General features: G+C 43.7%; 1 protein-coding gene and 1 pseudogene across 3 annotated transcripts in view; both read left to right on the top strand.

Moving 5' to 3' along the window:
* Positions 1 to 17019, top strand: part of LOC137431613 (ATP-dependent 6-phosphofructokinase, platelet type) — a 97401-nt gene extending 80382 nt beyond the window's left edge. Inside the window, exons 17-20 of one of the 3 annotated variants that reach the window (XM_078782065.1) lie at positions 1720 to 1884; positions 3294 to 3355; positions 10276 to 10387; positions 16783 to 17019. In XM_078782065.1, the coding sequence (XP_078638191.1) occupies positions 1720 to 1884; positions 3294 to 3355; positions 10276 to 10387; positions 16783 to 16947 (504 nt within the window). In that variant the 3' untranslated portion in view covers positions 16948 to 17019. The remainder of the gene's footprint in view (positions 1 to 1719; positions 1885 to 3293; positions 3356 to 10275; positions 10388 to 16782) is intronic. The other 2 variants (XM_078782066.1, XM_078782064.1) reach the window with 2 other exon arrangements.
* Positions 6213 to 8051, top strand: LOC144892977 (poly(A)-specific ribonuclease PARN pseudogene; annotated as a pseudogene).
* Positions 17020 to 18762: the final 1743 nt, after the last annotated feature.

Below are 18762 nucleotides of genomic sequence, written 5' to 3'. Positions count from 1 at the left end.
TAATTTTTTCAGCTTTTTTTTGTTTGTTTTGTTCCACTGCAAACAAAAGAAATACATATGTGGATATCAAAAGACTTTTTAATTTCAACAATTTTCTGGAAGAAATATGGTGCATTATTCTAAAACCCTGGTGTTGGGCTAGCGGCTAGGGTGCCGGCTTAGGATCCTTGGATCCTGGGTTCGAATCACGGTCGATCGCTGAATTAACGCCAGGGGGGTTGACTCAGCCTGTCATCCTTCCGAGGTCGGCTAATTGAGTACCAGTTCACTGGTAATTCCCTGTTTGTCGTTAAAGGCGGCAAAAAGGGTTGGCGTCAGGAAGGGCATCCGGCCGTAAAACATTGCTTCAAAAAGGGGACCGAAAAACAACAACAACCACGGTTCCCGAAAAAGGCCAACCCCCGCTTTGCGGGGAAAAATGGCCTCTAAAGGTGTTTTTTTTTTTTTTTTTTTATTCTAAAAAAAGTGCAAGCATGCGAATTTTTTGGCCACGAGTGTACACGTTCTCTTCCACAGTTTGAATCTTTCCCCATGGCATTGTTTCTGGTTTTTGTGTTTTTCCTCCGTGTTTGTCCTTCCCCCATCACCTTTGGTCGTTTGTAAACCTACTGCCCTTTCTAGTTTATATCCTTCATGAGCCTATACCCTTGTATAAATGGTAACAAATTGCTGTCCTGTTTCCTATATTTTTACTACTAGATAGATACCCGTGCTACGCACGGGTGGGAGGCCGGAAGCAAACAGGCAATGCAGATACGGCGAATGCTAAAGCATGAAACCAATAAATTCCACATTCCTGTAGCACCTTCAGTCACACGTCAGACATGGACAGCAAGTTCGTGAAGGACTTCCATGAAAAACGTACCCGTTCGCAAACAAACGGGTACGTTCACGTATAGAAACATCGATCGTGGGACCATGGCGAATCTGCATATGGTGATGGCAAAATATCAGAAATTGAAGGTTTTATTTTATTTTAAACGATTCATATAAACATCCGTTGAATCATATCACACGCAAATCATCAAAATCTAAACAGTATCTTCATAATTTCAATAAAAGCCACATCACTGTTCATATCGGTAAATATTATTCCAACGTGTTTCAAATCGTGATCGATACACTATGATCGTGAATCGTGATCGATAATCGTGTTCACAATCGCTATGTCGTATGTACTCCCGATATGTGTAACTTTACCAAATTAACAGTTAAAAGGATTTTGAGCCTATAGCTGTTACGGCCTTGGCAAGATCGATGGAGACAGCGATCTGTTAGCGATTGATGGAGACATGTTGCTTTCCCGGGTGCAGCCGTTTGTGCGTCGTCACAATGACAACAATGAACGTCATGCGAACGCGAATGTTATGCGGGAGTCCAAACCTGAGAATGCTGGAGACTAGAGCTGAAATTGGGAAAACTAAATAGCCTATTTTACTCCTGGAGATCCCAGGATTATCCACCCAAAATATCTTTGCGATCGGTTCAGCAGTTTTTACTGTACCTTCAAACGGACAGACAGATGGACGGACGGACATTTGGTGAATTCTTTTAACTATTGACTAATGTTGAATGGATGATTGAGATGAATGATTACATAACAGACATATCTTGAATCAAGGTGTGAATCAATGAAGGTGAAGTTTGCGGTATTCTCTTTGGAAAAGTTTCCAGTATTCTATTTCGTCACTTTCTATTACCTCTCGATTAAATTTGCAGACATGTGACCGCATAAAACAGTCAGCGAGCGGAACGAAACGTCGTGTTTTCATCATCGAGACCATGGGCGGATACTGTGGCTACCTGGCAACCATGGGTGCGATGGCAGCTGGTGCAGATGCTGCATATATATTTGAGGATCCTTTCACCATACATGATTTACAGGTATGTATATTGTCATGAATCGCAGAGAGCTTGTGCCAATCATCTGAACAAAATGTGCATTGTTTTGTGTCATACTTTTTTGTAACTTCCATTATACCCTCAAAGACAGTTATACTTTGGGAAATGGGAGGAGTTGGGTTATCATGAAAACATATTGTCAAGTCCGTAGCTGATGAACACCAGCCTTGGACGAATAGCCGGACGGTCTTTAATTCCGAGGCGAACTCTGAATAATGGTGGTACTTTTTGTGGAGCACGGGACAGAAGGCGGCGGGTGGGGTGCATACCTGGACAGAGCACACGGGTTGAATAAAATTAATGCAGAGCTGAATCTAATATTTCCTACGGTGAGACGTCTCACCTCAGACACAAAAACAGACAAGGGGAATGATAATGAAAATAAAAAATTGTTTTGTCGAGTTGGCTGATACTCAGCTCTGGTCCAAAATGCGCTGGGTAGCCCGATGGTCGCTGCAGCCCGCGTAGCACACGGGAAACGCACCGAAAAATGGTGCCGAAAACGCCCAGGCGTGAAGCAAGCAGTAAAACGGCCCTTCCTCACTTCCACCGCCAAGCGAGACACGGCGCTCTGCTCTGCCGAAAAGCACCACAGTCCAACAACACCCCTTCCTCACGATCGAAAAGTTCACAAAGCTTTAAAAAGTTTGCCTCACAAGCGCACACCTGTCAGCCGCAGCCGAGAGCCTGAGACGAAAGCCAAACCGAGAGAGCGAGACTTCTTCTCCCTGCTTGAACCTTCCCTGCTCTCTGACATCACGCCGACCAACGGCCGAGCTCTCTCGAATCACCCCATGGTCGTGCTCGACCAACGACGAACTTCAGCGCATGGCCTGCCGCTTTGCTTGGCGTGAGCGTCATTAAGGCGTGGCTTACTTGCCTATCTGTACTGCCTGGCTTTCAGGGAACGGTTGTTCTTGTTGTTGGTGTTAAAGACATGAGTTTTTATAGCCGGCCTTGTGGCAATTGTAAGAACGTAGGGAAAAGCCACAGGAGGCAATCACAAACTGGGGGAAAACTAACTTAACCCCTACCTAGATAACACCGCTCCACCCCCTGTGTGAAGACACATATACTCATATATGTATATATACATATGTGTATGTATGTATATATGTATATACATATATGTATATATGCACATACACACATATACATGTGTGAAGACACACACATATAATAAACAACCTTAAGCTCCAGTTTCCCTACTTAATACATTGAGATGTCTCCTCTGCATCCATGCTCCATGCTAATACTATACAATCCTACCTATACTATGGTATTTCATCCTCTACCCCCACAAATGTAACGATATGCTACTTGAGTTCTCATTGCGGTCATTTTAAGTTCCTAATATAAAGTGTTTTTTTGTATGGCATTTCTTTGTCCAGGCGAATGTGGAACATATGTCTGGTAAGATGAAGACTGGAATACAGCGTGGCCTTGTTCTCAGGTAAGGGCCCTGTAGTCCTGCCTCATCACATTAGTGTTCCAACAAGGATTTCATTTTTAGGCGTAGTGCACTTTTAGGCCAGGGGTGTGGGGATGGGGGGGGGGGGGGGAGGAAAGGGTTATTGATCACCAAATGGCCAATGGAAATTCCTCATTGTTTAGTGTGTGGTGGCTGCTGCATAATAGCTGAGCTGAAAATACAACCATCGCCTAGCATGACATGACACATAATTAGGAGGATGGGGGGGAGGGTGCGAGAGGTTGACATGTTTTACTGACACTCGAGCTCACCTTATGTTTCCAGCACGGGAGCTCACCTTGCGTTTCCGGCATGGGAGTTCACCTTGCCTTCCCGGCACGAGGGCTCACCTTGCTTTTCCCGCATGAGGGCTCACCTTGCTTTTCCAGCACAAGAGCTCATCTTGCTTTTCCAGCACCAGAGCTCACTTTGCATTTCCGGCACGACAGCTCACCTTGCGTTTCCGGTCGTAGAGCGTGTATTATTTTCTTACCGTGGTTAGGAAGTTCTACATGCTGTCACCATGGTTTGGTTCCTGCTGGTTTATTAGCCCCCATTGGACTTATGTATTTGATCTCATCCATGCGTTCACAAACATATCTTGGAGATATATCGACCGATTTTGTTCAAACTTGGCACAAGCACAGCACATGACGGCATACAGTCATGGCCAAAAATATTGGCACCCTTGAACTTTTTTCAAATAATGCACCATTTCTTCCAGAAAATTGTTGAAAGTAAAAAATATTTTGGTATCCACAAATGTATTTCTTTGGTTTGCAGTGGAATCAAACAAAAAAAAGCTGAAAAAATTACTAAATCTTAGCTTATTCATCACAGAAATCCTAAAATGGCCCGGACAATATTATTGGCACCTTTTAGAAGTTGTTGGAAATAATTCGATTTCAAGCAGGTAAATCTCCTTTACTTTGGAATTGAACGCACCTGTGTTGTGTTGCAAGTGTCTGCAATATAAAAATCATTCATTCAACCAGTTTGAATATAGAAAAGGAGTAATTCTGATGTTTTGTGTCACTGTGTGTACCGCAATGAGCATGGAGAAAAGGAAGGAACCAGAACTCATCTTGATAATGTTGGCCACGTCCAACATCTTGGCCACGTCTGAGGAGGTCAGCCACAAGATTGTAGCCAAACATGGATCATCTCTAGGCCACAAGTCCATCTCCAGAGACCTTGATGTTCCTGTGTCCACCGTACGCTCTGTTATCAGGAAGTTTAAGGCCCGTGGCACTGCAGCCAACCTCCCTGGACGTGGCCGCAAGAGAAAACTTGGTCGAAGATTTCAGCGAAGGATTGTTCGAATGGTGGAGAAAGCACCTCGATCAACTGCTAAACAGATTCAAGCTGACATTCAGACACAAGGTATGACAGTTTCAACTTGCACCATCCGTCGCCAACTCAATGAGTTCAGATCTAAATCCCATTGAACACCTGTGGGGAGATCTGAAAACAGCAGTTGGGAGAAGACACCCTTCAAATCTGGGAGAACTGGAGCAGTTTGCACAAGAAGAGTGGGCCAAACTGCCAGTAGAGAGGTGTAGGAAGCTCATTCATGGCTATAGGAAGCGCTTGACTGCAGTTATTTTGTCCAAAGGCCGTGCTACCAAATATCAAGTTTAGGGTGTCAATAATTTTGTCAATGCAATTTCTTTTATTTACTGATTTAAAAGGATATATTAAGTTCTGAATCAAAAACAAAGGCTCTGTAATATTAACAGTGAAATAAAGAATTGTGGAGACCAAATACTTTTTTCAATTTCTACTTCTTTTTGGAGAAAATTGTGAGTTATTTGAAAAAAGTGCAATGGTGCCAATATTTTTGGCCACGATTGTATGCATGCACTTCACTTTATTTAGCAATTGATCAAAGATAGCCAACTGGTAGACTGGTGGCCATTTTAGTTGTAAAAAACAACAACCTGATATTGACCACATTCTCCACCATTTCTCAGACATGCATTTACCAATCTTGTTCAAATTTGGCACACAGATAATGAATGATGGGTTGCATGTGCTTGTCATTTTCTTTCAAGATCAGATCCAAGAAGGCTGACTGACGGCCATTTTGCAACTTAAACATGTTCCCATCCATTTCTCGGGCATTGTTATGTTCACGGGGTTTATTGTGTGAAGGTACGTGCGTGGGACTTGTTGTTTGATAACGAGGGGTGGATGTGGCCATTGGGGATGTATTGCAATAGTTTGCCGGGTTAGCTGCGAGTCCAGAAAACTCCCTTTTTCTTATGTTCTTAGTTTTATTTTGATTCTTCTGTTACAAGACCTTCCTTGTCTACCTTATATTCCCCCTTTGAGGCCTCCACATAATTTCATGCTTCAGAACTTTATGGATTTTGAGTGAAGGAAGTGAAAAACAAGAGGATGAAGAAGAAGAAGAAGCGCAGCCGGCGTAGAGGTTCTGCCGGTGTCCTGCTCGGCGGGAAAAGTGAAAAGGCGGCAACGGAGAGAGGGGCGAGTAACCGATCTGTTTCCAATGGGGAACGAAGCTGGTGAGAGCCCCTGGCAAAGCTCCGTGGATTCCTTCTGAGGAGCGTCAGTTGGGGGCTCTGCCTGCATGGGAAGGACGGGTGTAAGCCTGGCGCATGTGGTATTGGATGGCAAAATGGCACGGGGCCGAAGCGCGGACTGCTCGGCGGGAATCGTGTTGGTGAGCCGGGCGGAAAGGTGCTGTTCCCAAGATGTCGGGAAATCTGCGCTGTTCATTTGGTTCAGGGAGTGTGAGGACACGACCCAAGAGAGAGAGAAAGGTGGTGGCACCATCTTTTGGGCCAGCGGCTGAGACGGGGTCATTGGGTGATTCTGGACACACCTTTGGGACTGCAGGTCCAGTTGATATGGACTATTGAAGACTATCGTTTCCGCCCGCGTGGTTTCCACATGCAGGACTCGACTGTAAATGAGAACGGAAGGAAGCACGGAGCTCGCTGTGTGTGCGCTCTCTGCCATGGAGATCACCTGGAATTTTTTCAAAGACAACCTGGACATAATTTACCAAGCTATTGATGAAGCTGAGTTTTTGGCCATTGATGGCGAGTTCACAGGTATCAACGATGGCCCCACTATGGGAAATCTAAGCAATGGGTTGGGCATGCCTGCGGAGCGCTATGCCAAACTACATCGGCACTCCATGAATTTCCTGCTCTTCCAGTTTAATATATTCTCATTCTGTTCTAATCCAAACACTTTGCAATACGTTACAAAAGCCTTCAATTTCTACCTTTTCCCACGACTGCTATTCCGTAATTCTCCAGACGCAACTTTTGTGTGCCAGAGTTCCAGTATTGACTTTCTTGCAAATCAGGGGTATGATTTCAACAAAGTTTTCCGAGAAGGTATTCCTTACCTGTCACGAGATTCTGTATAGGAACTGCGAGACCCCCTGGAGGAGAGGCAGGGACAGGTAAATGAAGGCAAATGAAGCTGTATCCCCTGCTGCTCCGGTCTCGCAGGCAACACATGTCACACCAGACGAACACAAGGATTACATTGTATACACACCCTTTTATTCCATTGTGCAAAGGGTACAGGAATTCCTGAAAGAATTCAGCCAGGTGAATTCACCATTCAGCCTGAAAAGCCAGGCACAGGATACCATAGGAAGCTTATTTACCAGGTGATTAACTTAAGGTATTCCACAGGTCTGCATTTTGATGCACAGCTAAATAATAAGAAGGAACGTTACATTATTGTGACAAAAGCGTCCGAGGAGGAAAAGAGAAGAAAGGAGGCGGAGAAGTTTGTCAAAGAGCAGGATGACCTTGAAGATGCTGTTGGATTCTCGAAAATCTTACGAGCAATTTTTGCATCGGGAAAACTTGTCGTCAGTCACAACATGCTGTTGGACATCATGCACAGCGTGCATCAGTTCGGCAGTGCTTTCCCAGAGGACTTGAACGAATTCAAAGAGCTCACAGACTGCATGTCCCCAGGCTCCTGGACACCAAACTGATGAGCAGCAATCATAATTTTAAGGAGATAATTCAATTCACTCATTTGGGAGATCTTCATCGGCATCTAATGGAGTCACCATTCAAGGTTCCCACAATTGAGAGCTCTGAAAACTTCCTGGCTTACAACACGGCAACAGAGCAACTTCACGAAGCTGGTTACGATGCTTACATCACGGGCCTCTCCTTCATCATGATGACGAACTACCTTGGGACCGTTATGCATCCAGCAAAGCAGCACTTTGCAGCCCAGTCAGCCCTTATTGAGCCATTTGTCAACAACCTCTTTTTAATGAGGATAATTGACATTCTGTACCTGAGTCTCACTGGTCCAGACCCAAAGCCAAAAAGAGACAACGTGCTACACGTGACATTTCCCAAAGAGTGGAAAACAAGCGACTTGCACCAGCCGTTCAGTGCATTTGTTGGCATTTAAGTTTCATGGATTGACTCGACATCAGCGTTTGTGGTTCTCAGCAAAAAGGAGCAGGTGCCCATAGCCAAAAACATGTGCCCAGATGCAGAAACGTACCAGATTCAAACGTACTCTGAATACTGCCGATGGTGTGCTTGCATTCCAACTTTCCAAGCACAAAGTGACAACATTTACAAAGAATAAGCCATGGAATAAAAAGCGCAAGCACAGTGTCCTGGAATGCAAGATTAACCAGAGTGTGGCACATCAGTGCATGAACTGGAATGGCGAGGCTGAACCTTCAACTCGTCCTTTTCAGCCTAAGCTATTGCTGATTTCAGAAAGTGACGAAGAAGCAAGAAAGAAGGCAAAAGTTGTAGCAGATTCCATGAAGAAAGATTGGAACAAGATTGATGTGAAGGACTCGATCTGTGAACTATATGAAGAAGATTGAGTGTGCATGAAGGGGGTGGAGAAAAGAGCGTGTTCTGTTGAAGAAGTTGCTTCTTTGGGTCTCTGTGGAGACTATCGGGGTTTCATGCTGTGACCGGCCTCAGTGCATGTTATATGAAGAAGTCGACCTCGAGGAACTTTCGGAAGGATTTGCTGTATTGCATTAAGGAGGTGGAGGAGGGGGAAAGGATCGAGGGATGAAGAAGGCGCAGATCTGATTGTAAGATTTGCGCTGATTGATTGGTTGTGGAGTGTGAGGACACAACCCGGGGGAAGAGAGCAAGGTGAAGGCGCCATCTTTGGGACCGGCGGCTGAGCCTGAAACGGGACCGCTGAGAAGTCGTCCAAAACAGGCTTGCCTCTCATTCTCTCTCCATACTATCTCTTTTTCCCCCTTTTATTTTATACCCTGGCAAATATTATTTTGTTATTTTTCTCACTCCTCTCCTCCTTTGGGATTACATAGGGATATCTGTTGGGGTGTTTGATTGTGGTGTCTGTCTTCACCTGGCGCCTGTCTGTCCTTTAATCAATTATTTATTTATCTCCGCATGTCCGTGGAATTTTCCTTTTGGTTTTTATTGCTTGGCAGTATATCCTGTGGGTTGGTTTATCCTGAGTGAAGGATTTGTTCTCATTCTTTTTCGACTTGCATTGCATTGCTGGATTGGCATAATTGTGCATATTGTGTATTGTTGAGCAAGTCTGATCTGTGTTTTGGTTTATCCTGAGTAAAGGATCTGTATTAATTTCTGAACTTGTATTGCATTGGTGGATTGGTATACATTTGCATACTGTGTATCGCTGAGAGGGGTTGTGTAAGCACGCGGATAATCTCGCTTGGTCATATCTGGCTGCTTAAACGACGCGACCCATTAACGGGGAACGTATTGACCTCCCGAGTACGTCAATTAGTACCTCCGGAGCAATAGGTATTACCCCGAGTGCTCTACCAAAGCCAAGGTCGTAACAACATGAATGGGCCGATTTTTTTCAAACTTGATACAAAGACAATACATGAGTATACATATGCAGAATATTTTGTTTTGTCATCTGACCAAAGATGGCTGACTGACAGCCTTTAACTTTGTACAGCAAAATTTGTAAAACCACGCCGGGGGCTATGACATTTTATGTCTTATTCTTGTTTGTCATTGCATCGTTACAAGCCTGTCAAAATGAGTTCTAAATGTCCATCAAGTGATTAGTTGTGACTCGGTAAGAAAAACCCCAGGAAAAGTATTACACGAGAAGTTAAATTATGGGTTTTAAGGTGCTTTGATGCTGCTTAAAAAGGCAGTGGAAGTCAGTAAAGTTATTTGGCCTACCCCCTTATAATGTATCATTAACAATAATAACTTGTAATAACACATAATGTATCATATTTGGTACTTAGCATTTTTTTGGAGAAAATTATTGACCAAAAATGTCCCCGAGGAACTTAACCCCTATTTATATCATTAGGTCTATGTTAAAGTTTTCTTCACTCAACGTTGTTTCACTTAAAGTTGCACTTTACAGGAACGTATCTTCAACATTATGTGATGCCTACTTGTATTGATCCAGAAGTGGATTTTAGAGAATCTCTATACAACCACATATTGCATCAATAGAATATCACCATTTGCAAATGCAGAATGAGTGGAATCCTGATTGTGTTGAAGGATGTGTGACCGTATTGTGCAATACAAGTTGCAATATTGCACAATATTGCAATTGGTCATCATCTACCATCTTCCCGAAAAATGTTTGTGAGTGGTGATAACAAATGGGTTGCACTGAGTGTAGCTTCAAATATCTTTGAAAAATGTTGGCCACCAACAAAATCACCAAAGTGATTCTTCTTTCTTTCTTCTTTAATCAGGGGAGCATTCATTCTTTGTTGGGCAGATGTGTGTTATCCTTCATTGAGTTATGTTTGTTGCTGTTATTTAGGAACTTAACTTTTATTCATGCATTTGATCAGGGGAAAAGATAGTACATGTATTGCACAAGATACAACTATTTGTATTACAGCATGTTTCAATTTATTTTGCTTGTTTCTCTAGGAATGAGCTGTGCAATGTAAACTACACAACAGACTTCATTTTCAGTTTGTACTCCGAGGAAGGAAAGGGTGTCTTTGACTGCCGCAAGAATGTCCTGGGACACATGCAACAGGTCTGAGTACAAAGGAATGATGCAATTAAACAACTTGGCAAACATCAACCTCTATAACGTTGCCAGACAAAGTTGTAAACGTGCTACTTACTGTTATGTTCATGATTTTATTTCATGTTTTTTTTATTGTTGGTCTGTCTCGTGTGTTTGTATGTTTGTGTCCATCTAATGTATAAAAGCTCTTTATAACCACTGACTGATTGAATAACTGATATTAATGTTTGCTACCTTCCGGGTGTCGTAGAAAGCTGAAATTTGGCGTGCAGACGTACATTGAAGCCGGTACACCGGGAAAAATTACAGAATCACCGGAAAGCGTCCGTAAATGAAAATTTGCGTAAACAAAATCGAAAGCGCAACGTTTAAAAAAAAACCCTCAATGAATATCTTGCATTTGAAAATTAAAATTTCAATAACTGTATACTGTAAAATAAACATGACAATAATGTACATAAATGAAAAAGAGAAAAAGCATCCATAAATGAAAATTTACGTAAAAGAACGTAAAGCATCCATTAAAAAGAAAAAAAAATAACTTCAATTGATATCTATCATTTGAAAATTGTAATTAATATAAGTGTAAACTGTGAAATAAAAATCTCTGAAAATTTACGTTAAAATTGCAAACGCATCCGTAAAATAAATAAACCGAAATTGATATCTAGCATGTCGGTTCGGTGATGCTTGCCCATAATCATAAAACTTTTATTTATTATTTACCGATGTATGCACGGCTTGCTATTGCTTACACAATGTGTAAGCATACCCCACGAGTATATGTGTGTGGGCAAGTGTGTATATGTATATGTAAATATATATGTATATGTTTATGTATATATATGTATATGTGGGGAACAAACTCCTTGATCGTAACAGAAGTTCACCAACAGATTGAGAATGGCGAACTTTATTAAATACCAATTTATACAGATCTGGAGGAAACGGAGACGTCTACAGCACGAATGACCGTCATGCCATGTCCACCTTCCTAAAAGCACATTGATTCACAGTTCAGTTATATAGGGACACGCTTTATCAGAGAATCTCCGAGAGGACAAAGGAACTGGCAAAGGTTCCTCCCACCGTCATCCCCAGTGGGCCAAGCCCCCACCGTCATCCGTCCTTTCGTCTTGGAGGAGTGAAGCACGCACCGTCAGGATCCGGACCAGATGTGGTTTCAAGGCTCCGAGGTGACAGAAAATATAACTCACTGAAGGGGGATTGCATTCTTGGTCCTGATAAGACCATAAAGTGTATGAGGTCGTTCTGATGAGTTCCAGGTGTTGAATGTACCTTCCAGTTCACATTTCTCATTTAAACTTAAATTCAGAGCATATTTATCATAACTCAAGCGTCACTGTGATTATACAAAATATAGTTAATGTTTTAACAGTTTATCAAAAGGTTTATGTCTACGATCCAAGCATCCTACGTAAAGTTTCACATTCCACACGCATATAATCCGTTTTCCTGCCCGCGGCTCGAGGCGCCGTCTGCGGAGAAGGGAGAGAGTTTACAACTAGGCTTATCTAGCCTTCAAAGGGCGCACGTATACAACGAGGCCATCTGTCCTGCACAGATGAAGCGAGTATTTTCTCATTTTAAACTATGGCAAAGCAAAAACCTTTTTATTAACTATGAAATAACATTTTCGAACAGCATTTATAACATAGCTTATACAGTAATACATCCGTCAAATGACATTTATAACAGAGTTTATGCAGTAACAAATCTGCCACCTGACATATATGTATCTATATATATATCTATATGTATGTATATATATATATATATGTATATAAATATATATATATATATATATATATATATATATATATATATATATATATATATATATATATGTATATATATGTATATATATATATATATATATATATATAATCGGGAGATTAAATCAGACGCGGACGTAGCTTCAGGGCGTCGATCTTTAATTTTCGACAAGCTTTCGACCATCAAAGGTCTTCTTAGTCATCCCCAAGTTCAACGGAAGGGTTAGCGTTAGAACTTCAACTTCCGTTGATCAAAAAATTTCCTAAATTGGGATGTCCCCACAACCAGACTTGAAACACGGACACAGGGAAAGGTAACTGAAAAGAATGTGTGTGTGTGGGTGCACTTGACTGATCACTGGTGGGGTCTCTTCAGGGGTCGTCAAGGTTGTTGGCGGGAACCGCTCGCTCCCACGCTGCTTGGCCTCCGCACGCCCTCGCTCAGTAAGCCGCGCCCGCCGGCACGCAACAGGCCTTCTGCGCGAATTGAACGGGCCGCGTGCAGCTTGCTCCTTCAGCCGGGCCTTCCCCGTCGTCCCCGGTGGGAAGCTGCAGCCCTCGGTCCGCGGCCCTGCCCTTTTCTTCTTCATGTCCACCAGTGGTGTCTCCGAACACGGCCGGTCCGATCGCTTCCTTGAGCCCGTGGTCCAAGCATGATCGTTCGCTTTATTGTCCAGAACGAGAGAGACAAATGCCGACTGCCGCGATCCAGACCAGATGCAGAGAGCTGATAGAAGCGAAGAGAAGAGAGCAAAATGTCCACCTGCACGTCCTTTTATCACCCATGCTCTCACGTCGTTTGGATGTGCTTCACCAATCGGTGAGTCCCTTGTTACCCGTCCTGTCAATCAAGATCCCTGACCAACCACGGCTCCTCGGGGCGTGGCCTCGGCCTGCCCGTCCTGTGTGTGCCTCCCAAGTCGGGGTTGTCAGCTGTAGGGCTCAACGTCCTGGCTTCCGGTATGTTTTATTATTGAGTGCCATTAAATATGCGATTATAACTAGTGTCTAATGCGGTGCCATACGGGGCATAAGGATAAATCACAGAGGGAACAACATACAAGGGATTAATTACATAATCACTGAGCTAGTTAAAATGCCCCCTCCCGCCCCCCCCCCCCCCCCCCCTGTGATGGGGACGAATATACAAGCTTAATCCGAACACACGGTCTAAACAAGTACTGATTACATCAAGGTTTCTTCACGACATTCGGAGCACCTACCTATACAAATATACCTGGACTAAAGTATCCCTACCCCCACAAACGTAACAATATATGCATATATACACATATTTTGTCCTTCTCGATGATGTCTCGAAGGGTTGTGAGGAGATGACCCCTTCTCTGGGGTTCCTCAGACCCCCAGAGTAGAACTTTCTTTGCCAGTTCTGCATGTCTCATCACATGACCAGCAAGCCAAAGGCGGCATTCCCTCGCAATAGCAGAGATGCGGGAAAAGAACCAAAAGAACCAGTTCCCTGATAGTGATATGGTCTTGCCAAGAAACGTTCAGGACTTTATGAAGCAATTGGGTGCAAGTACAATCCAGTGATTTCTCCAATGTTTGGGTCAAGGTCCCAAACACCCATAGAGAAGGATCGACTCAACCAGAGTTTTGAAGACACTTAGCTTACTCTTTTTGCGAACTGGAGATCTCAAATTTCATGGAGGGCGTGAACTGCTGCCTAAGCCTGAGCTTTTCTGCATTTTAAGTCTCACTGTGTGTTGGTATAGGAGCTGAGGTATTTTAAGTCATTTGCTCTCTCTATCGGACGTCCGGCAACAGTAAGTAGAGCACACTCAGAAAAAGTATTGATGTGCATATATTAATTAGTCTTTTCAGCATCGAGTGTGAGCCCAATAGACCGAGCAGCAGTTTAAATCTTGTGCAGTAAAATTTCAGCTTCGCTTAACATGTCTGAGAGTAGTGCGATGTCATCAAATTCGATGTCAGAAATGTGCTGGGCTGGATGTCTTTGACTTCTACGTTGGGAGAGAGAGTGAAACCACCCCAGTCTTCAATCACAGTTCTAAGGGCATAGTCCAAGGCAATGGTAAACGGGGAAGGAGCAAGCAGGTCACCTTGAAGAACTTCATTGTCGATTTGAAAAGTTGCATTCTCCTTCAGGAGTTAAGACCACTGCAAAGGTATCTTCATACATAATTTGTATGGCCTTCACAATCGACTCACGGATCCTATATGCATGTAGAATTTGGAAAAGTGTATTCCTGTCAATGGAGTAAAAGGTTTTCCTGAAGTCTATGTAGATAATAGCAGCCTCTTTTTGATGGTTACGTATTTCCTCGATGATGCGCCTGAGAGCAAAGATCTGAGAAGATATGGATTGAAGTGGCCAAATCCATTTTGCTTGGGGTGCAGGATTTTTTTCCAATTCAGGGAAAATTCTGTTGAAGAGGCGATTGTAATTTTTTACCGCTGTTTGAGTTAAACTTATTCCACAGTCGTTTTCTAGAAAGCATTAAATTTCCTTTATTTGGGTAGTGGTACAATACCTGCTTTCCCCCATTCTGGGGGAGGAGGTTCTCGGTATGTTTCATTGCAGAATTTCTTATTCACCAAACTTCGGTTGGGCTTTTCCAAGTTTAATTCGCTTCATTGCCGTGTCAAATTCTGCTGATGAAAAGATGCCAGTAGTAATATTGGAGCTGACCTTGAAAATGGGATTGATTGGGTTGTTAGGGAGGCTCGTGTTATCAGATGAGAACAGTTTTTGGAAGTAAGTTTTCCAGGAATCTGAGCGATCCTCACCTTGAAGGAAAACTATTTTAGATTTCTTTCCAGAAAGATGTTTCACTAGATTCCAGGTGTTACGGAGTGTGCTGGTTGATTCCCATTTATCAAAACCCCCCAGTATATTGTGAAATATATGAAATCGATCAAACCAGGTCTCTTACATTTCTGGACGTACAACTACAACTATCTGGGATCTGGAATAGCAGCCTGCACTCGCAAGTGTACCATAAGCTCACTCACACTGACAAGGTATTGGACTACCGAAGTGGCCATCCCACCTGCCACAAAATAAGTTGTACTTGCAACTTCCTCAATCACGCAAAAACCCACTACAGTGACCGGGAGCAACACCGAGCGGAGTTGCTGCACGTCAGTCAACTACGCCAAGAAAACTACTACTCAGGTGCATTCATGCATCCTGTTGCCAGAAAACAATCGGCAACAACGACAGGCCAAATGTACTACCAAATACAGTGTTGTTTCCATATAATGTATGCAGAAGTCTTCTGAAAGTGCGAGCCACGTCCTGCAACTACAGTAGCAATGTCACCCACAAATCAAAAACATCCTTACACACACAACCTAAGGATTGCATGAGCAAAGTTGACAAAGAATATTGCCTAAAACATCCATCCCATGTGTGAATTGTGAAGTCAAATATGCTGGCGAACGATGCAAATCATTGATCACACGGCTAACAGAACACCAGCACGTGGAGAGACAGAGAGATGGACTGTCCTTGGAAGCTAAACTTATAAACAACCGCCATCACACCTTCGCATGGAGTCAGACATCTGTCCTAGGCACAGCGTCGACGAGGGTGAGCCGTGAAATATTTGAGGCATGGTGGGCGAGCGAGACGTCAATAAAAAGCCACGTTGACTTGAATCCCATGTACTAGGCATTATGTAATCAACTACAATGCCGCCAAAAGTCAAAATGGACTGGCACTGATGGTGTCAATGATATACCACCGGAAGAAAATGCTCTTGACACAGGACCAGCACATGATAACTCAAACAAAAGAAGCAAGGTGATTAGTTTGGACACAGACCAATCCAGAACATGCAATTGTTCTCACCGGAAATTAGCGTGATGGAAGATAACTAGTTGTAACAGTGACGTGGGTGTACACGGTTAAATCTCCCACCTGACATTTAATAATCTTGTGACGGGAAATGCTTGGGAATGTATGTTGTCCACCTTTGGAATATATGTCGTCCACTCACAAATAACAAACAGCAAGAGGAGAAAAAAACCGATAAGAAACCTGTCCACGTACTATGCTCACATGTGGTAGTGGTTGTGATGAGGGTGGTTGGCTCTATTGCGACGGGATGTACCGCATCCTGGTCTGGACTCCCGCTAGGTTTTTGTGGGGTCGTACTGCATTTTCTCATGTGCTGTTTGAAGTACATGGAGTTGGTCCTGACTCCTGAAATGACTAGAAATCCTTGCTCTGGTTTGGATTCGCCCTCACAGTGCCGACGGTTTGTTTCACCACTCACCCATCCAACGTGGTGTCTCGTGACTGAGCCTGGTTCTCCAGGCAATAACCAACCCTTGAACTCCTGAATGTGAACCCTCCACTCACTCCACACGGTTGCACTCCACCTTTTCTGGATGCTAGCAAGCTGGTGTGGCTTTCCGACACTTCTTACTTTTTCTCATTGTGTGGCGGGGCGACTTTATATGCTGCTTCATTTTTCCATGAACCTTTATTTGTAGGGAAATAAATATTTGGAAAAGCGCAAGCAGTTTGGTGGTATTCGTGCCAGTGCAGTCTTGCTCTCCAGCATATTATCTTACGATAACCCATGTGTCATACACACTGTGTCTGCATTATAGGGTGGAGCACCATCACCATTTGACAGGAACTTTGGGACAAAGATTGCTGCAAAGGCAGTGCATTGGCTGAGCAAAAAAATGAAGGAGTGCTATCGCCAGGGTGAGCAATGTTTTTGTATATCGTCTTTGGTACCTTGCTGTATCTGCTTCTTGCTCATTTTTTAATTCATACATATTTGAGGCTCACGGAAGAGCTAGGACACAGAACAGATCAGGACACGACATAACAAAGGGAACAGCAGGACACAGGGGAATAGGAGGGCAGAGAGAGAAGGTCGACAATGATGGACAAACAAGGGATGCAGGTAACGATGAGGGATAGGGGAAGAATGCAAGGGGTGACAAGATGGATGCAAAAGCAAACTTTAAGAGGGGCGGGAGTGGTTTAATGGCTGTAGACAAAATCATGGCTTTGGATGGAGGGAAGACCTGAGATAGTGGTGAACAGCAGCATTCCAGCTATAGGAGGCTTCAATATCTTGTTTAGTCCTACAATATAATCTTGTCATTGTTATTCCTCTGTACTTACCTTGTCCTCTCCATCCTTAAGTAAATAGTCTAGTAGGAAGACTAGGTCCCCCTGCACCCCCCGGAGATATACTTCTAATCAGTGTTTCTAGATTGGACAAAATGTGTAGAAAATGACTAGCTATGGCCCCAAGCTGAAAAAATGTCCCACATACCATTTTTATGCAAATTACTGCTGCAAATTTTATGCAAAATTATGCAAATTTTATGCAAATTTTTGATGAGGAGTAGAGTTGAGGGGTCTTTGAGGGCTTCATCGAGGTGCTCTCGGTTGCAAGACTGGGTCATTCTGAGAAGCACAGCAGGGTCAGAGATCATGATGTTCTCCTCCTCAGTGAATCTCTCCATCAACAGCCTCTCCATTGCCTCACACACTGTTTTGAGGCAAAAGAGGGACTTTGCGTAGGCCTTTCCACTGAGAACACCTTTGAGAGATCCACTTGTTACTAGTTGTGCCTCAAAGAGAATCTCTGCATATCCAGAACCACGCATCTTGTGTCCAGTGAGCATCCCGATGTAGTTCATGGATGTGTGGAAGGGTCCAATCGTTACTACATGACTAGCAAATTCATTTGGCCAGCGCCAGATGATGGGAAGGGCTTTCATGCAGACACCCAGATCAAATGTATTCAGGACCCATCTCTGACCCACCTCAGCAGTTGCTGCCTCGGAACGCTTCAGTAGCTCACGAACAACTGCGTTGTCTGTGATCGGTCTGTGCCTGGTGCCTGCATGGCATGGCAATGGCCTGCAGCCTGTGCCTGGGCTAGGGGGTTTCACCTCTGCAACTGGTTCTCCCCCACCCAGCAAATCAACAGTCGACTACTGCACGCCTATCCACCAACCGATCACAGACAACGCAGTTGTTCGTGAGCTACTGAAGCGTTCCGAGGCAGCAACTGCTGAGGTGGGTCAGAGATGGGTCCTGAATACATTTGATCTGGGTGTCTGCATGAAAGCCCTTCCCATCATCTGGCGCTGGCCAAATGAATTTGCTAGTCATGTAGTAACGATTGGACCCTTCCACACATCCATGAACTACATCGGGATGCTCACTGGACACAAGATGCGTGGTTCTGGATATGCAGAGATTCTCTTTGAGGCACAACTAGTAACAAGTGGATCTCTCAAAGGTGTTCTCAGTGGAAAGGCCTACGCAAAGTCCCTCTTTTGCCTCAAAACAGTGTGTGAGGCAATGGAGAGGCTGTTGATGGAGAGATTCACTGAGGAGGAGAACATCATGATCTCTGACCCTGCTGTGCTTCTCAGAATGACCCAGTCTTGCAACCGAGAGCACCTCGATGAAGCCCTCAAAGACCCCTCAACTCTACTCCTCATCAAAAATTTGCATAAAATTTGCATAATTTTGCATAAAATTTGCAGCAGTAATTTGCATAAAAATGGTATGTGGGACATTTTTTCAGCTTGGGGCCATAGCTAGTCATTTTCTAC

The sequence above is a fragment of the Myxine glutinosa genome, chromosome 7 (genome assembly GCF_964187855.1).
Source record: "Myxine glutinosa chromosome 7, kmMyxGlut1.1, whole genome shotgun sequence".
Taxonomy (NCBI): Eukaryota; Metazoa; Chordata; class Myxini; order Myxiniformes; family Myxinidae; genus Myxine; species Myxine glutinosa.
Note: the sequence above shows the minus strand (reverse complement) of the source record. Positions and strands in the feature narration are given on the sequence as shown.